This window comes from Oryctolagus cuniculus, chromosome 1, assembly GCF_964237555.1.
Source record: "Oryctolagus cuniculus chromosome 1, mOryCun1.1, whole genome shotgun sequence".
NCBI lineage: Eukaryota > Metazoa > Chordata > Mammalia > Lagomorpha > Leporidae > Oryctolagus > Oryctolagus cuniculus.
The window spans coordinates 111,732,036-111,755,031 of record NC_091432.1 but is presented as its reverse complement, the minus strand read 5'-3'; the positions used below and the strand labels follow the sequence as shown (position 1 = coordinate 111,755,031).

Below are 22,996 nucleotides of genomic sequence, written 5' to 3'. Positions count from 1 at the left end.
AGGAGGAAACTTTGGCAGTACTAATGGGCAATACTGAGGCGGCGATTCATCCTTTATGGTTGAATTTGCCAGCCTTGTAGGGCCAGGATATATTCTTGGCATCTCTCTCGGGGGTGAGGTTCCCTCTTCAGCTTCCTCCTCCCCCCTGTAAGCTTCCTGGCTTTCTAAGTCCTTCTTTGATTTTTTTCTCACTTGTACATTACAATAGCTGCTTGCCTGGCTGCCCTGCCATGATTCTTCCTGAAACTCACTCCCCTCATTAAGCAATAATTTGATCCCTTCCATGGGGTCCTGAAGCGCTTGATCAATGAGTTGCCACCGCCTTAGCACTTCTATCGATTCCCCAACTGCGCGCAATTGCCGTCCCACCTGTCTCCACTGCTGTAGAAACCAGGGGGACGTCTCTGCGACTGCTCTTACGAATGCACGAAATTTCCTCCCCCCTCGTTTCCCTCGCTTAGAAGAAAAGCTGCGAGGAGGTGGGGAGCAGGGAGAGAGAGAGAGGAACCACATTCAGCCCAAAACAGATGAACTTTAGGGAGAAATAGAGGATGGTGCCCAGCATGAGGAAGAAGACGTAGCCAGTGGGCAAGGAGTAGCCAAAGAACTCCACTGTCTGTACCGTCCACGACATGTTGGAGTGGCGGGTATAGTGGAAGACCGAGTCTCCCGGGCATCCCCGGTAAATGCCTCTTTCCTAGCTTCTATTTTTCTTTCCCCGCGGCTTTTTGCCTGGGTTCTCGTTAGCTTCTCCCCGGCACTTTCCATCCGGCTTTTTTCCTAGGCTCTCCCTATTCTCTCTCTCCGGTATTTTCCAGCTTCTTACCCCCGTCCGGATCCGAGTCACGGCACCATTTGCTGCTCCTCCGCACGCAGAGGAGCTGCACTGGACCAGACGCTTGTTGTTCCCCTTTTTTTACAAGTCTTTTCTATAGTAAAGTAAGAATGAGCAAACAGCGAACTCCCAAAGCAAGAATGAGTAGAGAGAAATGAGAAAGAATGAAGCAACGAACTTCCCCGCAAACTCTCCAACCAACCCACACCACCGTGCCGTCTCTCTTCTCCTTTACAGTCCTCTCCACCAATCCGTGCTCCACCTGTCCACGTGTCGAGCATGCTGTTCTCTTCTACTCAGAGGATGAATCGGCTCTTGCGGCTACTAGTAGTCAAGATGAATCAGCTGTGTAAAAGCTGGTTACTCCTTATCAGCGCCATATTATGGGAGGCGGGCTTTGCCTCCCGCAGGAGACGGATTCTGCCTCCCACAGCTAAGGTGTAGCAGGTTAAGTCCCTGCAATGTTGGCATCTCATATCAGTGCCATTTTGAGTTCCAGCTGCTTCACTTCTGATCCAGCTCCCTGCTAATTCACCTAGGAAAGCAGCAGAAGCCCAAATCCTTGAGCCCTGTCACCCACATTGGAGACTTGGATGGAGTTCTGGTCTCCAGGCTTCAGCCGATACAGCCACTTGGAGAATGAACCAGCAGATGGAAGATATCTCTCTCTCTCTCTCCCTCTCTGTGTCTCTCTCTGTGTATCCCTCTCTCTCTGTAACCCTGCCTTTCAAATGAACAAATACATCTTTAAAAAAAAAAAAAAGGAACCATTTCATCTTTCCCTTGCCTCTGCCTTCCGTGTGACAAACTGGGATCAGAAATCCTACATCAGTTAAAACCTGTTATCCCTTCCCGCTTAGCTGGAAACCTGAGCATGAGTCTGGGAGGGAGCTTGGGAGTTTTCCAGTAGGTATCATCGTCAGCCAGTGGGTTGGTGCTGGCTCTGGAACTTTGGGAGGCTGAGATACTTATTAAAAATAAAGGCACCCAGGCTCCACTCCAGGTGTGGAGTCCCCAGGTGAGTCTGGCTTAGAGGGAGAATGGAGGCCACTTACTCTCCTGGGTACTTTATGGCTATTCCTGGATCCCAGCGCTGGGACCCTCCCTTCCTTCTCTGAGTACAAATCACTTAAGCAGGACTTTCCTAAACCAGGTTCCAACAGGAGAAAAGAGCTGACATCCGGAGACCCGGACAATTCCGCCACTGTCTTCCCAGATCCCTGAGACGGGGAACTCCCAGTCGGCACGCGCTTCGCCCGCAGCTGTGATTTATTCCTACCCTGATTTCCCGGTTGCTGCAGGCCTAACCCAAGGTCCTGCTTGCCCACCCGAGTCCTTGAGTTTGGGCTTCCCTTCCAAGGCCTGCATTTCACCCACAATTTGGATGCTTCTCACAGTCTGCACACTTCGTCACACCTTGTAAGAGGGGACTTCAAAAAGTTTATGAAAAAATAGAATGAAAAATATGAGTTTATTTTGATGCAAAGAAATTTAGGCACTAAATGCATTATTTTATTACTTTTAAAGATTCCTTTATTTGAATGGCAGAATTACACAGAGAAAGAGACAAGAGAGGAGAGGGGAGGGGAGGGGAGGGGAGGGGAGGAGGTGGCTCAGTAGGCTGATCCTCCACCTTGCGGCGCCGGCACACCGGGTTCTAGTCCCGGTCGGGGTGCCGGATTCTGTCCCGGTAGTCCCTCTTCCAGGCCAGCTCTCTGCTGGGGCCAGGGAGTGCAGTGGAGGATGGCCCAAGTCCTTGGGCCCTGCACCCCATGGGAAACCAGGAGAAGCACCTGGCTCCTGCCATCGGATCAGCGCGGTGCACCTGCCGCAGCGTGCCGGCCTTGGCGGCCATTGGAGGGTGAACCAATGGCAAAAGGAAGACCTTTCTCTCTGTCTCTCTCTCTCTCACTGTCCACTCTGCCTGTCAAAAAAAAAAGAGAGAGAGAGAGAGAGAGAGAAGAGAATCTTCCATCTGCTGGTTCACTGCCCAAATGGCTGCAACAGCCAGGGCTGGAACAGGCCAAAGCCAGAAGACAGTGGCTTCTTCTGGATCCCCCACATGGGTGCGGGGGTCAAGCACTTGGGCCACATTCTGCTGCTTTCCCAGGCTCACCAGTAGGGAGCTGGATTGGAATAGAGCAGCTGGGACTCAAACTGGTACCCATATGGGATGCTGGCATTGCAGGCGGTGGATTTACTGGCTGAGCTACAGCACTGACCCCCCAAAATACATATTATAAAGACTGTACAGGCTGGCGTTGTGGTGCAGCTCGTTTAGTTGCTGCCTGCAATACTGGAATCCCATTTGAGCCCTGGTTTGTCTTGGCTGCTCCACTTCCCATCCAGCTCCCTAGTAATACATCTGGGAAAGGAGCAGAAAATGACCCAAGTCCTTGGGCCCCTGCACCCATATGGGAGAACCAGATGGAGTTCCAGGCTCCTGGCTTTGGCCTTGTCCCGTCCTAGTCATTGTGTCCATTTAGGGAATGAACCAGAAGATGGAAGATTCTCTCTCTCTCTCTCTCTCTCTCTTTTAACTCTGCCTTTTAAATAAATAATAAATCTTAAAAAAAAAACCTCAATGCATGGATTTCAAAAATATTTGTGCCCAAAATAAACTCATATTTTTAATTCCATTTTCCATAAATTAAAAATTATTTATTTGAAAAGCAGAGAGATAGAGCTTATTCCAGGTCTCCCACTTGGGGGCCCAAGTACATGGGTCATCTTCCTCTGCTTTTCCTAGGCTATTAGTAGGGAGCTGGATTAAAAGTGGAATAGCTTGGACACCCACCAGTGCCCATATGAGATGCTAGCATCATAGGCAGGAGATTTACCCACTATGCCACAACATTGACCCACATATTTTATATTTTTTAGAATTTATTTGAGAGATTGGGTTGGGGGGGAGAGAGGGAGAACTCCTTTCTGATGAGAATCTGGAGTCAGGAGCCAGAACCAGGAATCAAACCCAGATGCGCCAATGTGGGTGTCAACTATTAGGCCTGCTGATTTTCAGTCTACTTGTTCCATCACTATCGGATGTAGAGATGCTGAACTCTTACCATAATTGTGGATGTATTTATTACTCCCTGACATTCTATCAGCTTTTGCTTTAATTATTTTGAAACTCTGAAATTAGGCGATTTGGAATTGTTAATATTCACTCCTTTGTCATTATGGAATGACCATTTTTTTTACTCCTGGTAATGTTCTTTGCTATTTGAAATATACTTTATCTGATGTTAATATGTTACTCTTGTTTCTTTTGATTAGTTCTAGCATAGTATGCCTTCTTCTATCCTTTTATTTTTATCTTTGTGTTTAATTTTGGATTGTTTTATTGTTATGTCTTAGAGGTCACTGATCCTTTCATCCTGCAGCATCTAATCTGCTATTAGATATAGCCAATGCATTTTTTGGCATCAGATATTGCATCTTTAAAAAAAAAGATTTATTCATTTATTTGAGAGGCAGAGGCAGAAGCAGAGGCAGAGAGAGAGATCTATCCATCCACTGATTCACTCTTCAAATGGATGCAACGGCCAGATATGCACCAATCTGAAGCTGGGAGCCAGGAGCTTCTTCCAGGTCCCACATGCATGTGCAGGGCCCCAAGGACTTGGGCCATCTTCTACAGTCTTCCCAGGCCAAAGAGAGCTGGATTGGAAGTGGAGCAGCCAGGACTTGAACCGGCACCCATGTGGGATTCCGGCACTGCAGGCAGGGGCTTTACCCACTATGCCACAGCGCCGGCCCTGAGATATTGCAGTCGTCATACCTTTAAGCTTCTTTAATTTTTTTAAATATTTTTATTTATGTGATAGGTAGAGTTACAGACAGTGAGAGAGAGAGAGACAGAGACAGAGACAGAGAGAAAGGTCTTCCTTCCGTTGGTTCACTCTCCAAATGGCTGCAACGGGATCCGAAGCCAGGAGCCAGGAGCTTCCTCCCAGTCTCCCATGCAGGTGCAGGGGCCCAAGCACTTGGGCCATCCTCTACTGCTATCCCAGGCCTCAGCAGAGAGCTGGACTGGAAGAGGAGCAGCTGGGACTAGAACCGGTGCCCATTTGGGATGCCGGTGCTGCAGGCAGAGGATTAACCTAGTGCGCCACAGCACTGGCCTCCATACCTTTAAGCTTTATTTGGGGGGCTGGAGTTGTGCTGCAGCAGGTTAAGCGTCTGCCTGTGACTTAACCCATATGAATGCTGGTTCAATGCCTACCTGCTCCACTTCTGATCCAGTTCTCTGCTAACATGCCAGGGAAAGCAGCAGAGGATGGCCAAAGTGCTTGGGCCCCTACCACCCGTAAGGGAGATCCAGATGGAGTTTCAGGCTCCTGGTTTCAGCCTTGCTCAGCCTCAGCCTTTGCAGCCATTTGGGGAGTGAACCAGTGGATGCAATATCCCTTTCTCTGTCTCTCCACCCCCCTCTGTAACTATGCCTTTAAATTAAATAAAAATAAATATTTTTTGAAAAGTTTTATTTGGGCCTGTTTTATATCATTTATGTCTGTACTTAACATGTCTAATATTTCCTGTAGCTTCTTGATCACATGGAATGATTTGCTTGATATGTTTTCTAGCAATTCTGTCACTTGGGTCATTTCTGGGATGGTTTTAGTGAACTGATGTTTTCATTATGAAGAGTTATATGATATCAGCTCCTTGTTTCTACAATTAAGGACCTAGGCAACCAACTTAATGAAGGAAAAAGGTTCATTTAGTTTACAGATTTGGTAACTCCTTTGGTTGGACCTTCTTTGAGAGTGGCAAGAGCAGAGCATGGAACAGAGTGGAGGAAGAGTTCCCACAGTGAGCCAGGAGGCAAAATTTATTTACTTGAAAGAGAGTTACAGAGAGGGTGAGGGAGAGACAGAGAAAGAAAGATCTTCCATCTGCTGGTTTGCTCCCCAGATGGCCACAATGGCCAGGCAGAAGCCAGGAGCCAGGAGTTTCAACGTGTATCCCATATGGGTGGTAGGGACCCAAGCACTTGGGCCATCTTCAGCTGCTTTCTGTGGAACATTAGCAGGGGGCTGGATGAGGAGTAGAGTGACTGGGATTCGAACCAGTGCTCTGATATGGGATTCTGGTGCCACAGGCTGGTGTCTTAACCTGCTGCCCCACAGCACCAACCCGTCCCAATACTCCTTGAGCTATCAGGTCACGGGAACTAGCTCCAGCATCGTGTGAGAGCCGCAGACTTCTCCCTCCGGTCCTTTTGGGTGATTCTTCCTTTGCTCTCTTAAGAGTTCCTCAGGCATGCACCAGTCACTAGTTTTCTGTCTACGCTGTCTGGTTAAATGCATGTTATTGAGATGACTTACAGCACTTAAATTTACAAGTGCAAAAATGCAGGGTACCTTGAGACTTAAGAAAGAAGATAAAATAAGAAGGATTGGCACATCCTACCACAGAATGAGGTTTCTTCTCCAGAGTGTGAAACTCTGATGAACAACATATAACTTGACAATGAAAAGTCAACGTGAGAATGAACAGGGAAGACTCAAATATAGTAGCTCCTCCCACGATATGCATATGAAAAAAGAGATCTGTGTGGGTTCAATGTCCAGCTCTAGCTCCTGACTTTGGCTTCCTGCTATCGTAGACTCAAAAAAAAGGCCACAGGGTTGACTCAAGTATTGGGTTCCTGCTACCTGCATGGATGGTGTTCCAGCTCCTGCTTTGGCTGGCCCACTCCCAGCTATTGCAGGCATTTGGGAATGAGCCCAGGGATAGGGTCTCTGTCGTCTGTCTCTTCCTCTCACTCTCTGCCTCCAAAATAAATACATAAAGACTTGAAAATATATGGAGCTTTTCATCACTAAATCATTTCATTTCTATCTGCAATATGATCATGGCTAATGCAAAAGGATAAACTCAAAGCTTTCTAGAGGCACTGGAGTGGGGACCAGCTGGCTAAGCTGCCGCCTGTGACTCCAGCATTCCATATGGGTGCCAGTTTGTGTGCCTGCTGCTCCACTTCTGATGCAGCTCCCTGCTAATGGCCTGGGAGAGCAGTGGAAGATGGCCCAACTTTTGGGCCCCTGACACTCACATGGGAGACGTGGATGAAGTTCCTGGCTCCTGGCTCCATCCTGGCTGTTAGGGCCACTTGGGGAGTGAACCAGCAGATGAAAGATCTTTCTCTCTCTCTCTGTCCAGTCTCTCCCCCTCTCTCTGTAACCCTGACTTTCAAATAAAGTAAATAAATCTTTAAAAATGATAGTAAAATAAACTGAAACTGGGGTTATTTTCTCACCACTGTTTTACCTTTTCATTTCCAGATGATTCTACACAGAAATGTGAGTTTATCAGTCCTTTATTGCTGCCCTGTCTGGTGACACAGGTTGGTGGGTAATAGAGAAAGAACTGATGGGAGGAGATTAACTTAGCACCGAGGTGTTCCGATATTAGATTCCCGTTGCAGTCCTGGGTTTTTTCTCACCACCACCCACCCTTTCCCAAGTCACCGTGACCCTGCTTAAACCCTGAAGCCACCTTCCAAAAGCTCCCCCCGGTTCCCTCGTCCACACCCTCAAGCCAGTAGAGGCCCTCTGGTGAGCACATCCAAGACTGGGATGACAGGTGACTTTCATCACTGGGTTGGTCCTTTTGTCACTAGCCTGCCTTTTCTGGAATGTTCCTGGTGCCCCCCACCACCACCACCACCAATTCCCTTGTCCTCTCTCCCATTGCCCAGTATTTGCAGTCTCCATCTCTGGAAACCATGTGGTGCTGACATGCCCTGTGGAAGCTGATGCTGGTGACATACATTGGGGAAAAGATGAAAAAAGTCTTCCAGATACAGACAAGGAACTAGACCTGGAGAATTTTTCCGAAATGGAGCACAGCGGTTATTACTCCTGCTATGTGGGCACAAAGAACAAGGAGAATCAGCATATTCTCTACCTGAAAGCCAGAGGTACCATGGGCCTGCAGAACAGGCCCGGCCGGGCCCTGCGGGGAGGACCATTTCCAAAGGGCGTCCCCCTGGCTTCCCCTAACCCTGCCCCTCCAGGCTTTCACCTGCACCTGATGCCACCTGGCATCACTGTGTTCTGGAACACAGACTGAACACCCATACATGGCTGGCTGTGTGACCTCGGCCAGCGCTTGATCTAACAGCAGCTTCCCACAAGGTATTTGCATGGTGTCACACCCGGAATCCTGGTGCACCGATACGGCTTTATCTTGAGTTTTATCCTGAGAGAGCCATTCTTTTGATGAACTTGCAAAAGAGCCTCCAAGTCACTACAATAAAATGTCATAGAAAACACGGCATGATCATAATGATGATAGTGATTGTGGAGGGCTGAGGTTTCAAGCACTGAACCAAACACCTGCCAGGGAGTCTTTCCACGCCATCCCCGCAGCAGCCCCAGGTTAAGCACTTTATTTCTCTCCTGTAGATGAGGAGACTGAGGCTTAGTGAACATGCCTCACACCACTCTCAGCTAGTGCGTGACGGAGCTGGGACTTGAACCCAGGACTGTTGGCGTCCAGCGTGTCTACCCATAACCACCACACTCTGCTTATTGCTGTTGTCATTGTAATACACAGTCAGCTAGAGGAAGGGCTCGGGCCGTGGGAAGCCTGTCGGCGCTGCGGGGAGACTCGTCTGCGGTTGGTCCTTTCTCTTCTCCGGCATGCCGGGGTTTTCCTTCCCGTGAGTTCTTCTCTTCCTCCCTCCCCGGTCCCCCCGCAGTGTGTGAGGCCTGCATGGAGGTGGACCTCACGACGGTGGCCTCCATTGTCGTAGCTGACGTCTGCGTCACCCTGGGCTTGCTGCTGCTGGTCTACTACTGGAGCAAGAACAGGAAGGCCAAGTGCAAGCCTGTGATGCGAGGAGCGGGTGCTGGTGGCAGGCCCAGAGGTGAGCCGGCACGGCTGGGGAGGGGAGGTTCTTTCTGGGGTGGGAAGGGCAGGGAGGCCCTGGTGAGTCAAGACAGCGTCTGTAGAATCCCTCCCACGCTGGGCAAGGGCGAGAGCGGTTACCAGCACGGTGGGCTCCTCAAACATCTGTCCGTGCCCTGGAGGCCTCGGAGTCCAGGGGCGGCACCTGGCACAGCAGTTGAGACATCGCCTAAACGCCCACACCTCACATCCCAGCGCCTGGGTTCAAGTCCCGGCTCTGCTTCTGATCCAGCTTCCTGACATACACTCTCAAGTTCTCAGGTCCCTGCCTCCCTTGTGGGAGGACCGGACCGAGTTCCTGGATCCTGGCTTTGGCCTGGGCTGTCGCGGGCATTTGGGAAATGATCTAGCAGGTGGAAGATGACCAACTGTCTGAGTATCTCTGCCTTTCAAACAAAATTTTTTAATAAAGATTTTATTTATCCATTTGAGAGGCAGAGTTACAGATAGAGAGAGGGAGAGACAGAAAGGGCTTCCATCCGCTGGTTCACTCCCTAAATGGCCGCAATGGCTGGAGCTGAGCTGATCTCAAAGCCAGAAACCAGGGGCTTCTTCCAGGTCTCCTGAGTGGGTGCAGGGGCACAAGGGCCTGGGCCATCTTCCACTGCCTTCCCAGGCCATAGCAGAGAGCTGGATCAGAAGTGGAGCAGCTGGGACTGGAACCGCACCCATGTGGGATGCTGGCACTGCAGGCAGGAGCTTAGCCCACTACTGGCCCCTCAAACAAATTTTGTTAAAAAATTAGATTCCTGCCCATCATAGGCATCTGGGGAATGAAACAACAGATGGGAACTCCCTGCCTGTGTCTGTCTCTCTACACTTAAATAAATAATTTGAATTTTTAAAAAATAAATTAGATTTCACCTCCAAGCTGTGAGAACAGAGAAGTTGGGATGTTCCTGCCTTTTCCTTTCCCCTCCTCCATGGGAAGAAACAAGAGGGCCTTGGGCCGGGGAAAGTCACCCAATGATGGGGGGCAGCACAGCTGGGGGACGGAGGGGAGGAGAGGAAAGAACAGCGCGGCGGCCATCCCGAGCCCAGCCGGTTGCCGTGGTCGGGCAGCAGGACTGCTGCTGCTGCCTGGAGATGCAGTTCCTCCCCTCTCTCTTTGCAGGGCAGAACAAGGAGAGGCCTCCGCCTGTTCCCAACCCAGACTACGAGGTAACAGGGGTGGGGTAGGAGGGATGGGGGGTAGTGCTAGGGATCAGGGTTGGGGGTGGCTTCTGGGGCAGAAGGGACAGCACCCCGGATGCCAGCCTCTGCCTCCATCATGGGAGAGCAGGAGGCCTATCAGAGCCTGCGTGGCTTCCACAGCCTTGGGGAGGTGGGGGTTCGGGGAGGGGGGAGTTAGAGGAGAGACACACTCTTCTTTTTTTGGTTTATTCATTGGCCACGAAGCATAACCATAATGCAGATTCTAACCTGATGCATTCAGAGCTGATACTCCACCAGCATGCACTGTGGGGAGCAACTCGGACTAGACTAAGTTACTGGAATTAAGACTTATTCTATGCATCTGCTCTCCCACAATATGGCGCTGGGAGAGGAGGAAACAGCTTCTGCACAGCTGCCTCTTGCCAATTTGACTGATGAGCTGCAGGAGCTGATCTTGTTCCTGATTGGAGGAGAGCAGCGTGCTCGGTGTGTGGGTAGCAGAGTTGGGATTGGTGGAAGAGGACTATAAAGGAGGAGAGAGACAACATGCACCAGGAACATCCGGATAAATCTGAGCGGCCCCCAAGAGAGCTGGCCGGTGGTGTGCCGCTCCTCCATGGAAGTGAGGAAAGTGGCGGGGGAGCCGCCCCTCCATGGAGGTGGAGGGGTCGGCAGCCAACCCGGGAAGGACCAGCAGCAAACCCGGGAAGGGCCAAGCAGACCAAAGAACAGCACAGGGTCTAGTGTCGTTCCTCCACGAAGAGGGGGAGCGACAATGCACCAGTAAGGATACCAGTTCCTAAAGGGTGAAATGCCTCAGCTTCCCCCTGCCCCGCTGACTGCCCCTAGAGAGGGAATGCCTGGCCTGGGGGGATGCCGGGCTGGTCTGGCTGTCCAGTGTGCACACTCCTGCTATTGGATACTTTTTTTTTTCTTGAAAAAAAAATTATAATTATTAACATTCCAAATCTCACTTGAAGCCCTTAACTAATTATTATGAACCTTTAATTAACTATGCCTTTAAAATGCTTCCCTCTGAGCCGGCGCCGCGGCTCGCTAGGCTAATCCTCCGCCTAGCGGCGCCGGCACACCGGGTTCTAGTCCCGGTCGGGGCGCCGGATTCTGTCCCGGTTGCCCCTCTTCCAGGCCAGCTCTCTGCTGGGGCCAGGGAGTGCAGTGGAGGATGGCCCAGGTGCTTGGGCCCTGCACCCCATGGGAGACCAGGAAAAGCACCTGGCTCCTGGCTCCTGCCATCGGATCAGCGCGGTGCGCCGGCCGCAGCGCGCCAGCCGCGGCGGCCATTGGAGGGTGAACCAACGGCAAAGGAAGACCTTTCTCTCTGTCTCTCTCTCTCACTGTCCACTCTGCCTGTCAAAAAAAAAAAAAAAAAAGCTTCCCTCTTATCACAGAAGTCTGTTGTAGCCATTTTCAGGGACCTCAAAGATTTCAATGTCTTCAAGGCTCGTAGCATGGCATCACTATTGCCAGCTTTTTCTAGATTTCTGCAGAAGCACAGCAGGTAAGCAGATTCATGGGCTGGCTTTGGATACTTTGAATGTCACACCTGCAAGCCAAGCAGGTGATGGTTGTCACTTAAATGGCTTCGTTTAAATCTGACAAAAGCTCCTGCAGGTGGGTGGCCCTTTAGGTTCCCATTTTTGAGATGGGAAAGCTAAGAGAATCCGGCAGAGTCTCCTATGCTCCTGCCAAGTTAGGGTGCGAGCCTGCCCACTCTGTCTCAGGTGCTTGCCCGCGAGATCTTTTGCGCCTTTTTTTTTTTTTTTTTTTTTTTTTTTTTTTTTTTTTTTGACAGGCAGAGTGGACAGTGAGAGAGAGAGACAGAGAGAAAGGTCTTCCTTTGCCGTTGGTTCACCCTCCAATGGCTGCCGCGGCCGGCGCGCTACGGCCAGCGCACCCCGCTGATCCAAAGGCAGGAGCCAGGTGCTTCTCCTGGTCTCCCATGGGGTGCAGGGCCCAAGGACTTGGGCCATCCTCCACTGCACTCCCTGGCCCCAGCAGAGAGCTGGCCTGGAAGAGGGGCAACCGGGACAGAATCCGGCACCCCGACCAGGACTAGAACCCGGTGTGCTGGCGCCACAGGCGGAGGATTAGCCTAGTGAGCCGCGGCACCGGCCTCGCCTTTTCTTTCTTAGGACCTACTTCCTCTCCCCGTACTGAGCAACCCCTTTCTATTCCACCGCAGCCCATCCGGAAAGGCCAGCGGGACCTGTATTCTGGCCTAAACCAGAGAGGCATCTGACAGCTCCAGGAGTCACTGCCTCCCGGGGCACAGGTCTGGCTCCTCCCCAGGCACCCTGCTTGTGCTTGGCCCTGGACAAGCCTTGGAGCACCCCAAGAATCAACCTCATGGTGGATTCCTGCAACCTCGTCTGGGTCCTGGGAAGTCGCTTGGGGACATCGCCACTAGCCACACCCCTGCACCTGGCCTGCCATCGGGACATTCATTTCTGCTCTTCTCGCCCATCCTACGGCCCCCTACCCGCGTGGAAGTTGCTTCCACCTTCAGTGCCCTCCTCCTTCTGCGTATGGCCTGTCCTGTGTCCCTAACTCTTCCATCTATCTTCCTATTTTTCCAGCCCTCTCTTTTGCAAGCCTCCCTGGGATGGACCCACAGCCCTGCCCCACGCACAGACCTTCCCGCATTGCCAGCCCCGTGCTCCCTCCCCTCCATGGTCATTTGTGACTCTGTGTGTGCGCTAGGCCCCTCTCCCTTGAGCAAAAGAAATAAAGTGTATTTGGCCAAAAGAGTTGCTGTCCGTCCTTTCTGGGAGGCTTCGGGGTCCACCTTAGTTCCTAAGACAGTTCACGTCTTGCTACCTGTGATTAAATTCTTGGCTATGATCCAAATGCAAGCCCTACCTGTGTTCACAGCTGATGGGGGCATTGTGTGCAATGCTCTCTTTGGAGAGGGAGTGGGGGGTGGGGAGAGATGAACTGTTTTCTCTTAGAGGAAAATCACAGAGGTGGCAAAGTGACTGCTGGGTCCCTGATGGATCAGATCAGACACTGGTAGGACAGAGAGGCCCGGAAAGGCAGACGAAGGCCCCAGAAGGGAAGGGGGTGAGGATGCAGGAGGATGGGCCGCAGGTGTCCACACGCTGTCAGGAAAGGCAGCAGGCAGCGGGAAGTGGGGGAAGGAGGCCCTGTGAGGCAGGCCCACGCCCTCCACCCGAGACGCAGCAGCTCAGAGCCAGGGGCAGGCTGCGGTTAGGCAGCACAGGATGTGGGCTGCGAGCAGTGAGGGCGAGCGCGGCAGCAGCCAGGGGCCCCCAGCCAGCGTGACAGCGCTTGGTTCCCAGCCTCCCACAGAACCCTCAGCTGGCGAGACACGAGCTCGCCAGAGCCCCGACGCCGAGGGGCTCTCTCAGCCCAGCTCCCACCAGCGGGCTCCCTTCCCGCCCTCTCTGCGCTCGGAACCCTGCCTGCTGACCACAGTGCTATTTCTGTGTGACCACGACAAAATCGGCCACCAGTGATGAGCTCCTCCCCATGCACTTGTTTGGCCTTGGCCTTGCAGCCACAGCCTCTGTTTGTCGGTCCCTGTTGAAGCCTCGCTTCTCTCCCTCTGAGCATCGATGGGCCTCATGCTCACAGGGAGTCCGCGATGCCACCTGTCACCAGCTGCACATCAGCAGGCTGGCACGGGAGGGCCGTTGTGTCTCAGGTGTATTGGGTGGCACCAGTCAGAGGGACGCCTGGCTCAGTGGGACCAGAACAAAAATAGCTAGCATTTATTGAGCATTTACTATGCTCCAGAAATTGTGCTTGCTTTGCAAGCTTTGATCCTGACTCCACAAGGTAGACGTCGTCACCCTCATTTTACAGGTGGGGGGGACACTGAAGCTCACACAGGTGAAGTCAGTTGCCCCGTCACAGAGCTGAGATGGGTAGCAGGGGCTGTCCGACTGTGGTACCCAGCGGTGGTTGTCATCCTAAACAGTGCGTTTCATTTCCTGCCTTCCAGGCTGTGTCTAATTGTCTGGGGATTCCTTCAAGAAGCACTTTTCTCACTATTCATGGGGCAACCAGCATGGTGCTCAAGCTGAAAGGGATGGGTGGTGCTTGCAACCCCATGGCAGGGCCAGGCACGCAAACAGCTCAACAGCAACACGAGAGCAGGGATGTGACCCAGCCCGCGGGGGTGTTCCAGACGTTCAGGGGGTGTTGAGGCAGTGGGGGAAGCTCCAGGCAGGGGAGACTGGAACCAGGGGTTGAAGGGAAGGTGGATGAAATTCAGAGACACGGGACACTGGAGAGAAGGGGATGGACAAAGGCTTCAAGGTAGGCAAGCCCCCTCTGAGGAGCCGACCCACTTAAGGGAAGGAGAAGGGAACTGGCGATGGGCGCCTGCTGTGTGCAGGCCCCTGCCCAAGCACTCACCCTGCGGTATCTCTCTCAGTCCCCGGCATGCCGCGGCACCGTGGGTATGGTTCTCTCCACTTTGCAAAGAGAACACTGTGAAGTAACTTCCTGAGACCCCGCAGCCAGGAAGTGCAGGCCTGGAATTCAGACTCCGCACGGGTCTGCTTTTGCTTTATTGAGGTGCTGTGAGTAAGGAGGGTGCCCAGACTATGCGCCAGGCGCTCGTGGGTCCCGGCAGCACCCAGCCACAGCAACACAGAGGCTGGCCGTCCTTCTCTCTGCCCTGCTCAGCTCTCCCCTCCATCCTCCTGGGTGGCTGTGCCACGTCTTGTGGCGTTCCCAGGTGTCCCCCCAGTCCCTGCCCTGCGTGCCCCAAGCAGATGAGGCTCACTCCGGCTTCACGGAGAACAAAGGCTGGCCCCAGGGCCCCAGCCCCCACCCCCACCTGCTTCCTCAGCTCCCCTTCCAGACCAAAGGCGTTTCCCACCGACCCCCAGCCTCTCCCCACTCACCTCTTCCAGGGTCTCCCAGGGTGATCCCTTTTGGCTTGATCCCCCGCTCCACTGCTCACAGCTCATGCCAACGGAAGCTCCCCCATGGCCCGGCAGGCCCCCTGCCCAGACGCTTCCAGAGCGCTCTCCGTCCTTTCCCCCAAATTTCTCCAAAGAGAGGTCTACACTCACTAGGCCAGCTTCCTCCCTTCCCTTCACACTCTGGCTTCCTCCTCCACCCTTCCAGAAACTTCCGCTCCGGCCCCAGGGCTCTCCTTCTCCCCAGCGCCAGAAGGCACAGCAGCAGCCTTGCAGGATCAGACCACCCGGAGGAGGCAGGCGCACCGCACCGCTGGCTTCCATGGCATCCACGACACCGCCTCCTCCTCCTCCCTTCTCTCGCGATTCCCTCGCATGCCCCAGCTCCACCGCCACCTGCTCCGTAAACACCGGAGGTCTGCTTGCATCTCAGTGCTCCTTGGCTGTCTTCCTTAGACTCGCACCTCTGTCCCTGGATGAGAGAGGACAGCTGCCCGAGCCGCAGGCGTGTTCTAGGTGTGTCCCTCTGGAGTGCCACAGACTCCACACACATCGCAGATTCAAGATGTTCAGAACTGAAATCACTGACCCACCCCCACCCCAGCCCCTCAAACCATCTCCCCCCACTCTATGTCCCACCCTAGTGGGAAAAGTGAAGAGTACCCCTCAGCCTAGGGATTAGGCCAGAACCTCGAAGTTGGCCAGTATGCCACTGTATTCCATCCTCCATATTCAACTGCTCACCAAATAGCACTCCTTAAACGGCTGTTAAAAAAAAAAAAAAAAGATTTATTTATTTATTTGGAGCGGGGAGGGAGAGAGAGATCTTCCATCCACTGGGTCACTCCCCGAATGAATGGGGTTGGTCCAGGCTGAAGCCAGGAGCCCAGAGCTCCACCAAGGTTTCCCACTGAGGTAGCAGGGCCCAAGCACGTGGGCCGTCTCTGCTGCTTTCCCAGGAGCATGAGCTGGGAGCTGGATTGGAAGGGGTACAGGTGGGACTCAAATCAATGCTCTGGTATTGGATGCTAGCATTGCAGGTGGAGCTCAACTTGCCATGCCACAACACCAGCCCCTAACTAAGTCTTCAGTCTGGTATTTTTTCTGTTTCAGCTATCAGAATTAAGCTCCCATGCCACTTCCTGCCTAAAGATCTTCCTATATATCACCTCCTACAGAAAAAAAAGACACTCTTTTTTTTAAGATTTATTTATTTATTTGAAAGTCAGAATTAAACAGATAGGGAGAGAGAGAGAGGTCTTTCATCTGCTGGTTCACTCCCCAAATGGTCACAATGGCCAGAGCTGTGCCGATCCAAAGCCAGGAGCCAGGAGCTTCTTCCAGGTCTCCCACGCAGGTACAGGGGTCCAAGCATTTGGGCCATCTTCCACTGCTTTCCCAGGCCACAGCAGAGAGCTGGATCGGAAGTGGAGCAGCCAGGTCTAACCGGTGCCCATATAGGATGCCGGCACTGCAGGCAGCAGCTTTACCCACTATACCACAGCACCAGCCCCAACCCACTCTTTCTTTAGCTTAACCCCCCAGATCTCCACCCTTGGGTCACTACCATCTCTCCAGTCTTGCCTTCCAACACTCTCCACCTTGACCTTCACGCTCTAGCCAAACAAAATCTCTACATTCTCCCACGCCTTGCCCCACGATGCCTCTCCTGCCGTCTCTTACCTGAAGCTCTTTGTCGGGGCTCTCCTTTCTTGCCCCTGTTTTTCACCCGACTTCCATTGATCCATTAAGACTAGTGAGACGACAATGTCATCCCGAAAAACTTTCAAATCTCCCCAGTCTAGGCAGAGGGCACTACGGCTTGGTGTCACGGAACTCTGTGCATAATTCAGTCACATCCCTACCATTATGCTTATCTGTTTACACATTGAATGAAAGAATTGATGGATGAGTGAGTGGATGGATGGATGAATTTCGTTACTACTACATAGGAAAACGTCTATATTTTCCCTTGGTATCCCCAGCTCCTACATAGTTCAGAGCCTAGTTCATAATACATGTTCAGTAACTGTTGAGTGGAACTGGCCTGGAAGGTGATGGCTGACAGAATTTCCAAGGCAGACCAGTAAGAGGTCTAAACGAGATCTCTGTTTTACTAACTCACAGAAAAACAATCATTAACAAGCTGCAAACGCAGAGTCCCTACTCAAAGGAACATTCCATTCCTCCTAATCTTTGGGCTGGATTGATATCTAAAAACAGCCAGTTGATATCAATCTTATCTTAGGCAAAGACACTGTGTTTAGCAGTAGAAGATAAGAGTAAAACTGAGGTGGGTGTGGAGGAAAAATTCTTTTCTAGATGAGCCGGTAGTTATAGGTTATTCTTGAAGGGGCTCTGCCTGTCCCCAGATTCACAGCTGGGCAGAACAACAGCTGTCTTAACTCGCCTCTTCGTTATAGTCCTGACCCCAGCACTGAGTTCATTTGTGAGGTCTGACCCCGCAGTTGCGCTGGTTTCCACTGCTATCAGATGTCCTAGGAAGATAAGTGGAAGGGCTGGGGCTGGGGTTGAACCCTGCACGGATTTCCTACTCGGGGCAGGGTGACACTGGATGAGAGTGGATGCCTGAGTAAGGAAGATAAGCAGGATGGAGGGGATGTGGATTGTTCGAGGGACACTGCGGACAGGGCGGCTGCACCCTGCAGAAGGACGGCAGGATTGCAGTAGCACACATGTGCAGCGGGAGTGCAGGCTGAGGGAGGATTAAGAATGCAAAAAGGGAGATCAATGCTTGCCTCTTGCTAAATGGAGTAGCAGCTACTGGATTTACCTTCTGCCCAAAAGAATCAAAGCAAGAGGTAAAACAGGTTCAAACAACAGGTTTTTAGACATTGGATGCCAGGCTACGAGAGATGGGCCCCAAACCAGGGGAGCTGAACCAGATAGCTCCAGCTTACTGCCTAGAAAGAAATTCCAGGTTGTGGTGCAAGGAGGGAGAACCTAGCAGAGCCCAGAGATCTGCTCCAGGAGCGGAGACCGAGACAGAAGCCAAGGCTTCTGAAGTTTATAGGATAAGGTGCAAGAGAGGTGAGAGAAGAAACTCAGGTGCACTTAGGTCATGTGACTAAATAACTGGCGGATTCTACAGACTGGAGAAAATGAGCGTCCATATATGACTTTCAGTATTGTTCATGTTTTAATTAATAACTGCTGTGTTGGGTGTAGTCGTTCTTGTTATGCTATGCAAGATTAGGGGGAAATATAATTAGGGGAAAATATCAGGATTCTTCTAAGGGTTCATGGAGAAATTAATCTAAAAGACAAGTTTGTTTTGGTACAAAAAAGAGCCCGCAATCCATGCATAGCTTTTTCATAATCTATATTTTCAAAAGATTTTGAAGACTCCTGATATGTAGGGATTTCCATTTTTTTTTTTTGCACCAAAATAAATGTCTCCCCTACTTCTATTTTCCACAAAATATTTGAAGGATGCCAATATGCTAAAAAGAAAGAAGCCTCTTTATTTTTAAAATTTTCCTTTAAAACTTTTTAAAAAATTAACAGTAATTGTACCTACTGATGGGCTACAGTGTACCACTTCAACACCTGGATTTGATGGTGCTGACCCAAACAGGGTCATCAACCCTCCCCTCCTCTGTCATCACCTTAGGACTAGAGGCTTGGAGCTTCTCTCTTCTATTTGTTCATACACTATTGACTGAGTTCCTGTGGACTGCAGCCTCCTCGCTGTGCTGTGTAACACCAGGAACCAGGCATCCCAGCTGTGAGGCCAAAGGCCCTTCCCAAAGACCAGGAATCAGTGATCTCTGAATCGCTGATTCCTGGGCTCACCTATTTTCCACGAGTCAGCAAGTCTTCATTATGTTAGGATTCTTCATAATAGAGACCAACATCCTTCTTCTTATTCCATATATTTTTCTCTGTTAATTGCCTTTAAATTATGTGGTGCACTCTACACGTAGTACAAAGCTGCATTGTTTGTACATTACATCTGCGGACTCATCTCTCATTTGTTTCTGTTAGAGGGAGGTGTGGACGACTGAAATCCACTAATCACCTGGCAAACAGTCTGTCCTTGTTTCCTGGGAGATTTGTGGCCGGAGCACTGGGTAGCACTGGGCTACACCAGAACCTGGACATGGCAGCTGGTAGAGAGGAGATACAGGGCTGCTCACAGACAGCGTTCTACTGGGGAAGGAGCACTCTGCTCAGTCAGAAGCCCTGTGTTTGAAGTCCAGATCTGCCCTAGCCCGTGTGACCGGGGGCAAGTCAATTAACCTCAGAGCCTCACCCAACGGGGTTTCGGTGAGGGTTAATGGAGTAGGAGAGGCAGGTGCGGTGGCACAGCAGTTTAAGAGCCTGCTGCGTGCGATGCCCACATCCCATTTCACAGTGCCTGGGATCACGTCCCACCTCCACTTCCAATCTTGCTTCCTGCTAGTGCGCACCCTGGGCAGCACCCTGGTTCGAGTGTCACTCACATGGGTGACCTGGATGGAGTTTCTGTATTCTGGCATCTGCCTGGCTCATCCCTGGCAGTTGTAGGCATTGGGAAGTAAACTATAAATTTAAGATCTCTCTCTGTGTGTCTGTCTCTGTCTCTGTCTCTGTCTCTCTCTCCCTCTCTTCTCTCTCTCTCTCTGCCTTTCAAATAAATTTTAAAAATTTAAAAAGGAGTATGCAAGTCCAGGTGTTGGCATTCTCTTCCGTTCCTTCTCGGGGTCCTGCTCCTGTGAAAAACAGCCGAGCTCTGACCTAGCCTGCTCTGGTAGCCTGCGGAATGTAAATCAAAAATTCTCCAGGTTTTTCCACTTGCTAGTAATTGGAAGTAGAGCATAATAACACTAAACAGTTGATAAGATTTTGACTTTTAAGTAGTTTCTTAGAAATGCTACATGAATTAGACATCACCATTAAAACAACGGGTTAAGCTGCTGCCTGCAGCGCCGGCATCCCATGTGGGCACCAGTTCAAGACTAGCTGCTCTGCTTCCAATCCAGCTCCCTGTTAATGGCCTTGGAAAGCAGTAGGAGATGGCCCAAGTGCTTGGGCCCCTGCGCCCATGTGGGAGACCCAGAAAAAGCTCTTGGTTCCTGGCTTCAGTGTGTTCTAGCTCTGGCCATTGTGGCCATTTGGGGAGTGAGCCACTGTTTTGAAGATTCTCTCTGTCTCTCTCTCTCTGTAACTCCGACTTTCAAATAAAATAAATAAATCATTTTCTTTTTTAAAAAGGTTTATTTATTTATTTGAAAGTCAGAGTTACACAAAGAGAGAAGGAGAGGCAGAGAGAGAGAGACAGAGAGAGAGGTCTTCCATCCGCTGGTTCACTCCCCAACTGGCCAAAACAGCTGAAGCTGTGCCAATCTGAAGCCAGAAGCCAGGAGCTTCCTCTGTGTCTCCCACTCGGTGCAGGGGCCCAAGGACTTGGGCCACATTCCATTGCCCTCCCAAGCCACAGCAGAAAGCTGGATCAGAAGTGGAGCAGCCGGGTCTTGAACTCACCGGGGCCTGCTGGAGGGAAGCACCGAAGTTGAGCTCAGTGACCCTAAGACATGGTCAGCTGCCTTGGCACTGGACCCGAGGTCTGCAGTGGTCCCCGTGCTGGAGACCGAGGAAGCACTATTCCTGGAGTAAGTGTTCCCAGCTCGCATGGGAGACATGATGCGGAGTTTGGATCGCTGGGGTGACAAGGAGGAAGTACTGTGACGCCTGGAGCCAATGCTTCGAAGTCCAGAGGAGAGTAAAGGATCACCCACCGTGACGATTTCATGAGTTGTTGGGGTAGGACTTCCTGAACGAGAGAGAACAGAATCAAGTCTATTGCAGAGGAAACAAATGCGTGGAAGTCATTGGTTTCAATGTCTTAACTGCAGATATTTACAGATAACTGAAAATCTATGCTTTCAAGTTAGCAAGAGATAAAGTTGACTGAAAGAATTACATATTAACCTTGAGGCTGCCTTTCTTGGGTCAAGTAGGTGAATGACGTCCTTTACCTGCAGAAGGCAACGGCCGGCAGCCGGGGGATCTCTGTGTTGGAGAGTAACTGGGTGCTCGAATCCTGGGGACTTTGGAGATTACATGATAGTAACAGGAGCCAGAGGCTTGCGAGTGTGCAGGTCGGTCTGGTGACGGAGGACTTGTATTTTCCGCTGTGTTTTGACTCTCTTTAGATGAACTTTCTGTGGTAGGGAATAAAAACTCTTCACCAAAAAAGGCCAATTAAAATCAAACTAAAGAACCAATAACAAGCCAGCTATTAGGTAAATGCCAAACTAGACTCAAAACCTTTCAAGTAAATGACTTCTCTCCCATCTTTCAATCCAGTGTCCTTCCAAAGATTGGTTCAGGGAAAGGAAGAGAGAGAGAGATTTTCTAGCCACTGGTTTATCCCCAGGTAGCAACCATGGCCAGGGCTGGGCCAGACCAAAGCCAGGAGCCAGAAGCTTCATCCAGGTCTCCCACATGTGTGCAGGGGCCCAAGCACTTGGGTCATCATCCGTTGCTTCCTAGGCACATAGGCAGGGAGCTGGATGGGAAGTGGAGCAACCGGGACTCAAACTGACACCCGTATAGGATACAGGCATTGCAGGCTGGCTTAACCTGCTGACCACAATGCCAGCCCTCTCAATAAATATTTTTTGAATGAAATAATGAACAGGGCCCAGCGCTGTGGCGTAGCAGATTAAGCCATTGGGATGCAGCACTGGCATCCCAAATGAGAGCTGGTTCAAGTCTCAGATTCTCCACTTCTGATCCAGCTCTCTGCCAATGTGCCTAGGAAAGCAGCAGAAAATGACCCAAGTACTTGGTCCCCTTCACCCATGTTGGAGACCTGGATAAAGCTCCCAACTCCTGGCTTCAGCCTGGAACAGTACTGGGTATCGCAGCCATTTGGGGAGTGAACCGGTGGATGGAAGATTTCTGTCCCTCTCTCTGCCTCTGCCTCTCTCTGTAGCTCCACCTTTCAAATAAATAAACCTATAAAGAGAAAAGATATGAAAACACATAGGAATGCCTTGTTAATTCCCTTCCTTCAAGAAGCTAGTGGTCTGGAGTAAAAGACAGATACTTGATAATATAATGTGTCGCATGCTGTGATACGGGTAGATGCAAACTGACATGAAGCATGAGTGGACTTCAAAAAGTTCATAGAAAATGGAGTAAAAAGATAAGTTTACTTTGGTGCAAAATCGTTTGAAATCCGTGTATTGTTTTTTGTTAATACAACATTCCCTAAGAGGTATCTTGGAGAAAGGAGACCAGTTAACTCTACAGGCAAAAGTATAGAAAGGCTCTTTGGGGAGGTGTTCTTCAGCTGAGTTTTAAAGGATGAGCTTGCGTTTTGGGAAGAATATTTTAGGCCTAGGAGACAATGTTGTGTGATATGAGGTTAAAAGTCTAACTCAAAAGCTAGATGGTCAACTCCCTGCATCCTGCATTTCTGTGAACAGTTTGATTAACTTCTCTATGCCATAGCATTGTCGGTGTGAAATGGAGATAGTAATGGTGCGTAGCATGTACAGTTGTTATGAGAATTGGATGTGTAACAGTTAAAGCACTCAGAATGCTGTCTAATGTACAGGTGAAGGCCAGCTGTCATTATATAGAAAGCACACTGACTATAGATAATGGGCTTTAAAGTTTATTGAGGGGGCTGGCACTATGGCACAGCACGTTAAAGCCCCAGCCTGCAGCACCAGCATCACATATGGGTACTGGTTCAAGTCCTGGCTCCACTTCCAATCCAGATCTCTTCTATTGCCTGGGAGGACAGTAGAAGATGGCCCAAGTCTTTGGGCCCCTGTACTCACGTGGGAGACCTGGAGGAAGCTCCTGGCTCCTGTCTTCGGATGGGCCCAGCTCCAGCCGTTGTAGCTATCTGGGGAGTGAACCAGCGGATGGAAGACCTCTCTCTCTGTCTCTACCTCTCTCTGTAACTCTGTCTTTCAAATAAATAAAATAAATCTTTAAAAAAATTACACAGAAGGCCGGTGCTGTGGCTCACTAGGCTAATCCTCCACCTGCGGCACCGGTACACCGGGTTCTAGTCCTGGTTGGGGTGCCGGATACTGTCCCGGTTGCTCCTCTTCCAGTCCAGCTCTCTGCTGTGGACCAGGCGTGCAGTGGAGGATGGCCCAAGTGCTTGGGCCCTGCACCCCATGGGAGACCAGGAGGAAGCACC

The 22,996-nt window shown here is 51.0% G+C and overlaps 1 protein-coding gene, 1 long non-coding RNA gene and 1 other non-coding gene across 3 annotated transcripts; 1 reads left to right on the top strand and 2 right to left on the bottom strand.

Annotated features, from left to right (window-relative positions):
• Positions 1-7,632: 7,632 nt before the first annotated feature.
• LOC100339529 (T-cell surface glycoprotein CD3 epsilon chain) lies at positions 7,633-12,679 on the top strand. The gene is made up of 4 exons (XM_051837687.2): positions 7,633-7,766; positions 8,550-8,717; positions 9,873-9,919; positions 12,117-12,679. The coding sequence occupies exons 1-4, from the start codon at positions 7,685-7,687 to the stop codon at positions 12,171-12,173; spliced, it is 354 nt and encodes a 117-aa protein (XP_051693647.2). The 5' UTR covers positions 7,633-7,684; the 3' UTR covers positions 12,174-12,679.
• On the bottom strand, positions 11,328-11,456 carry LOC127488417 (small nucleolar RNA SNORA33). The gene has a single exon (XR_007916124.1). It is a non-coding gene; the product is annotated as a small nucleolar RNA SNORA33 (small nucleolar RNA).
• A 7,811-nt stretch (positions 12,680-20,490) lies between the features above and the next one.
• Positions 20,491-20,993, bottom strand: LOC127488414 (uncharacterized). Its single transcript, XR_007916116.2, has 2 exons — positions 20,808-20,993; positions 20,491-20,602 (listed from the first exon to the last, which is right to left on the bottom strand). It is a non-coding gene; the product is annotated as an uncharacterized lncRNA (long non-coding RNA).
• Positions 20,994-22,996: the final 2,003 nt, after the last annotated feature.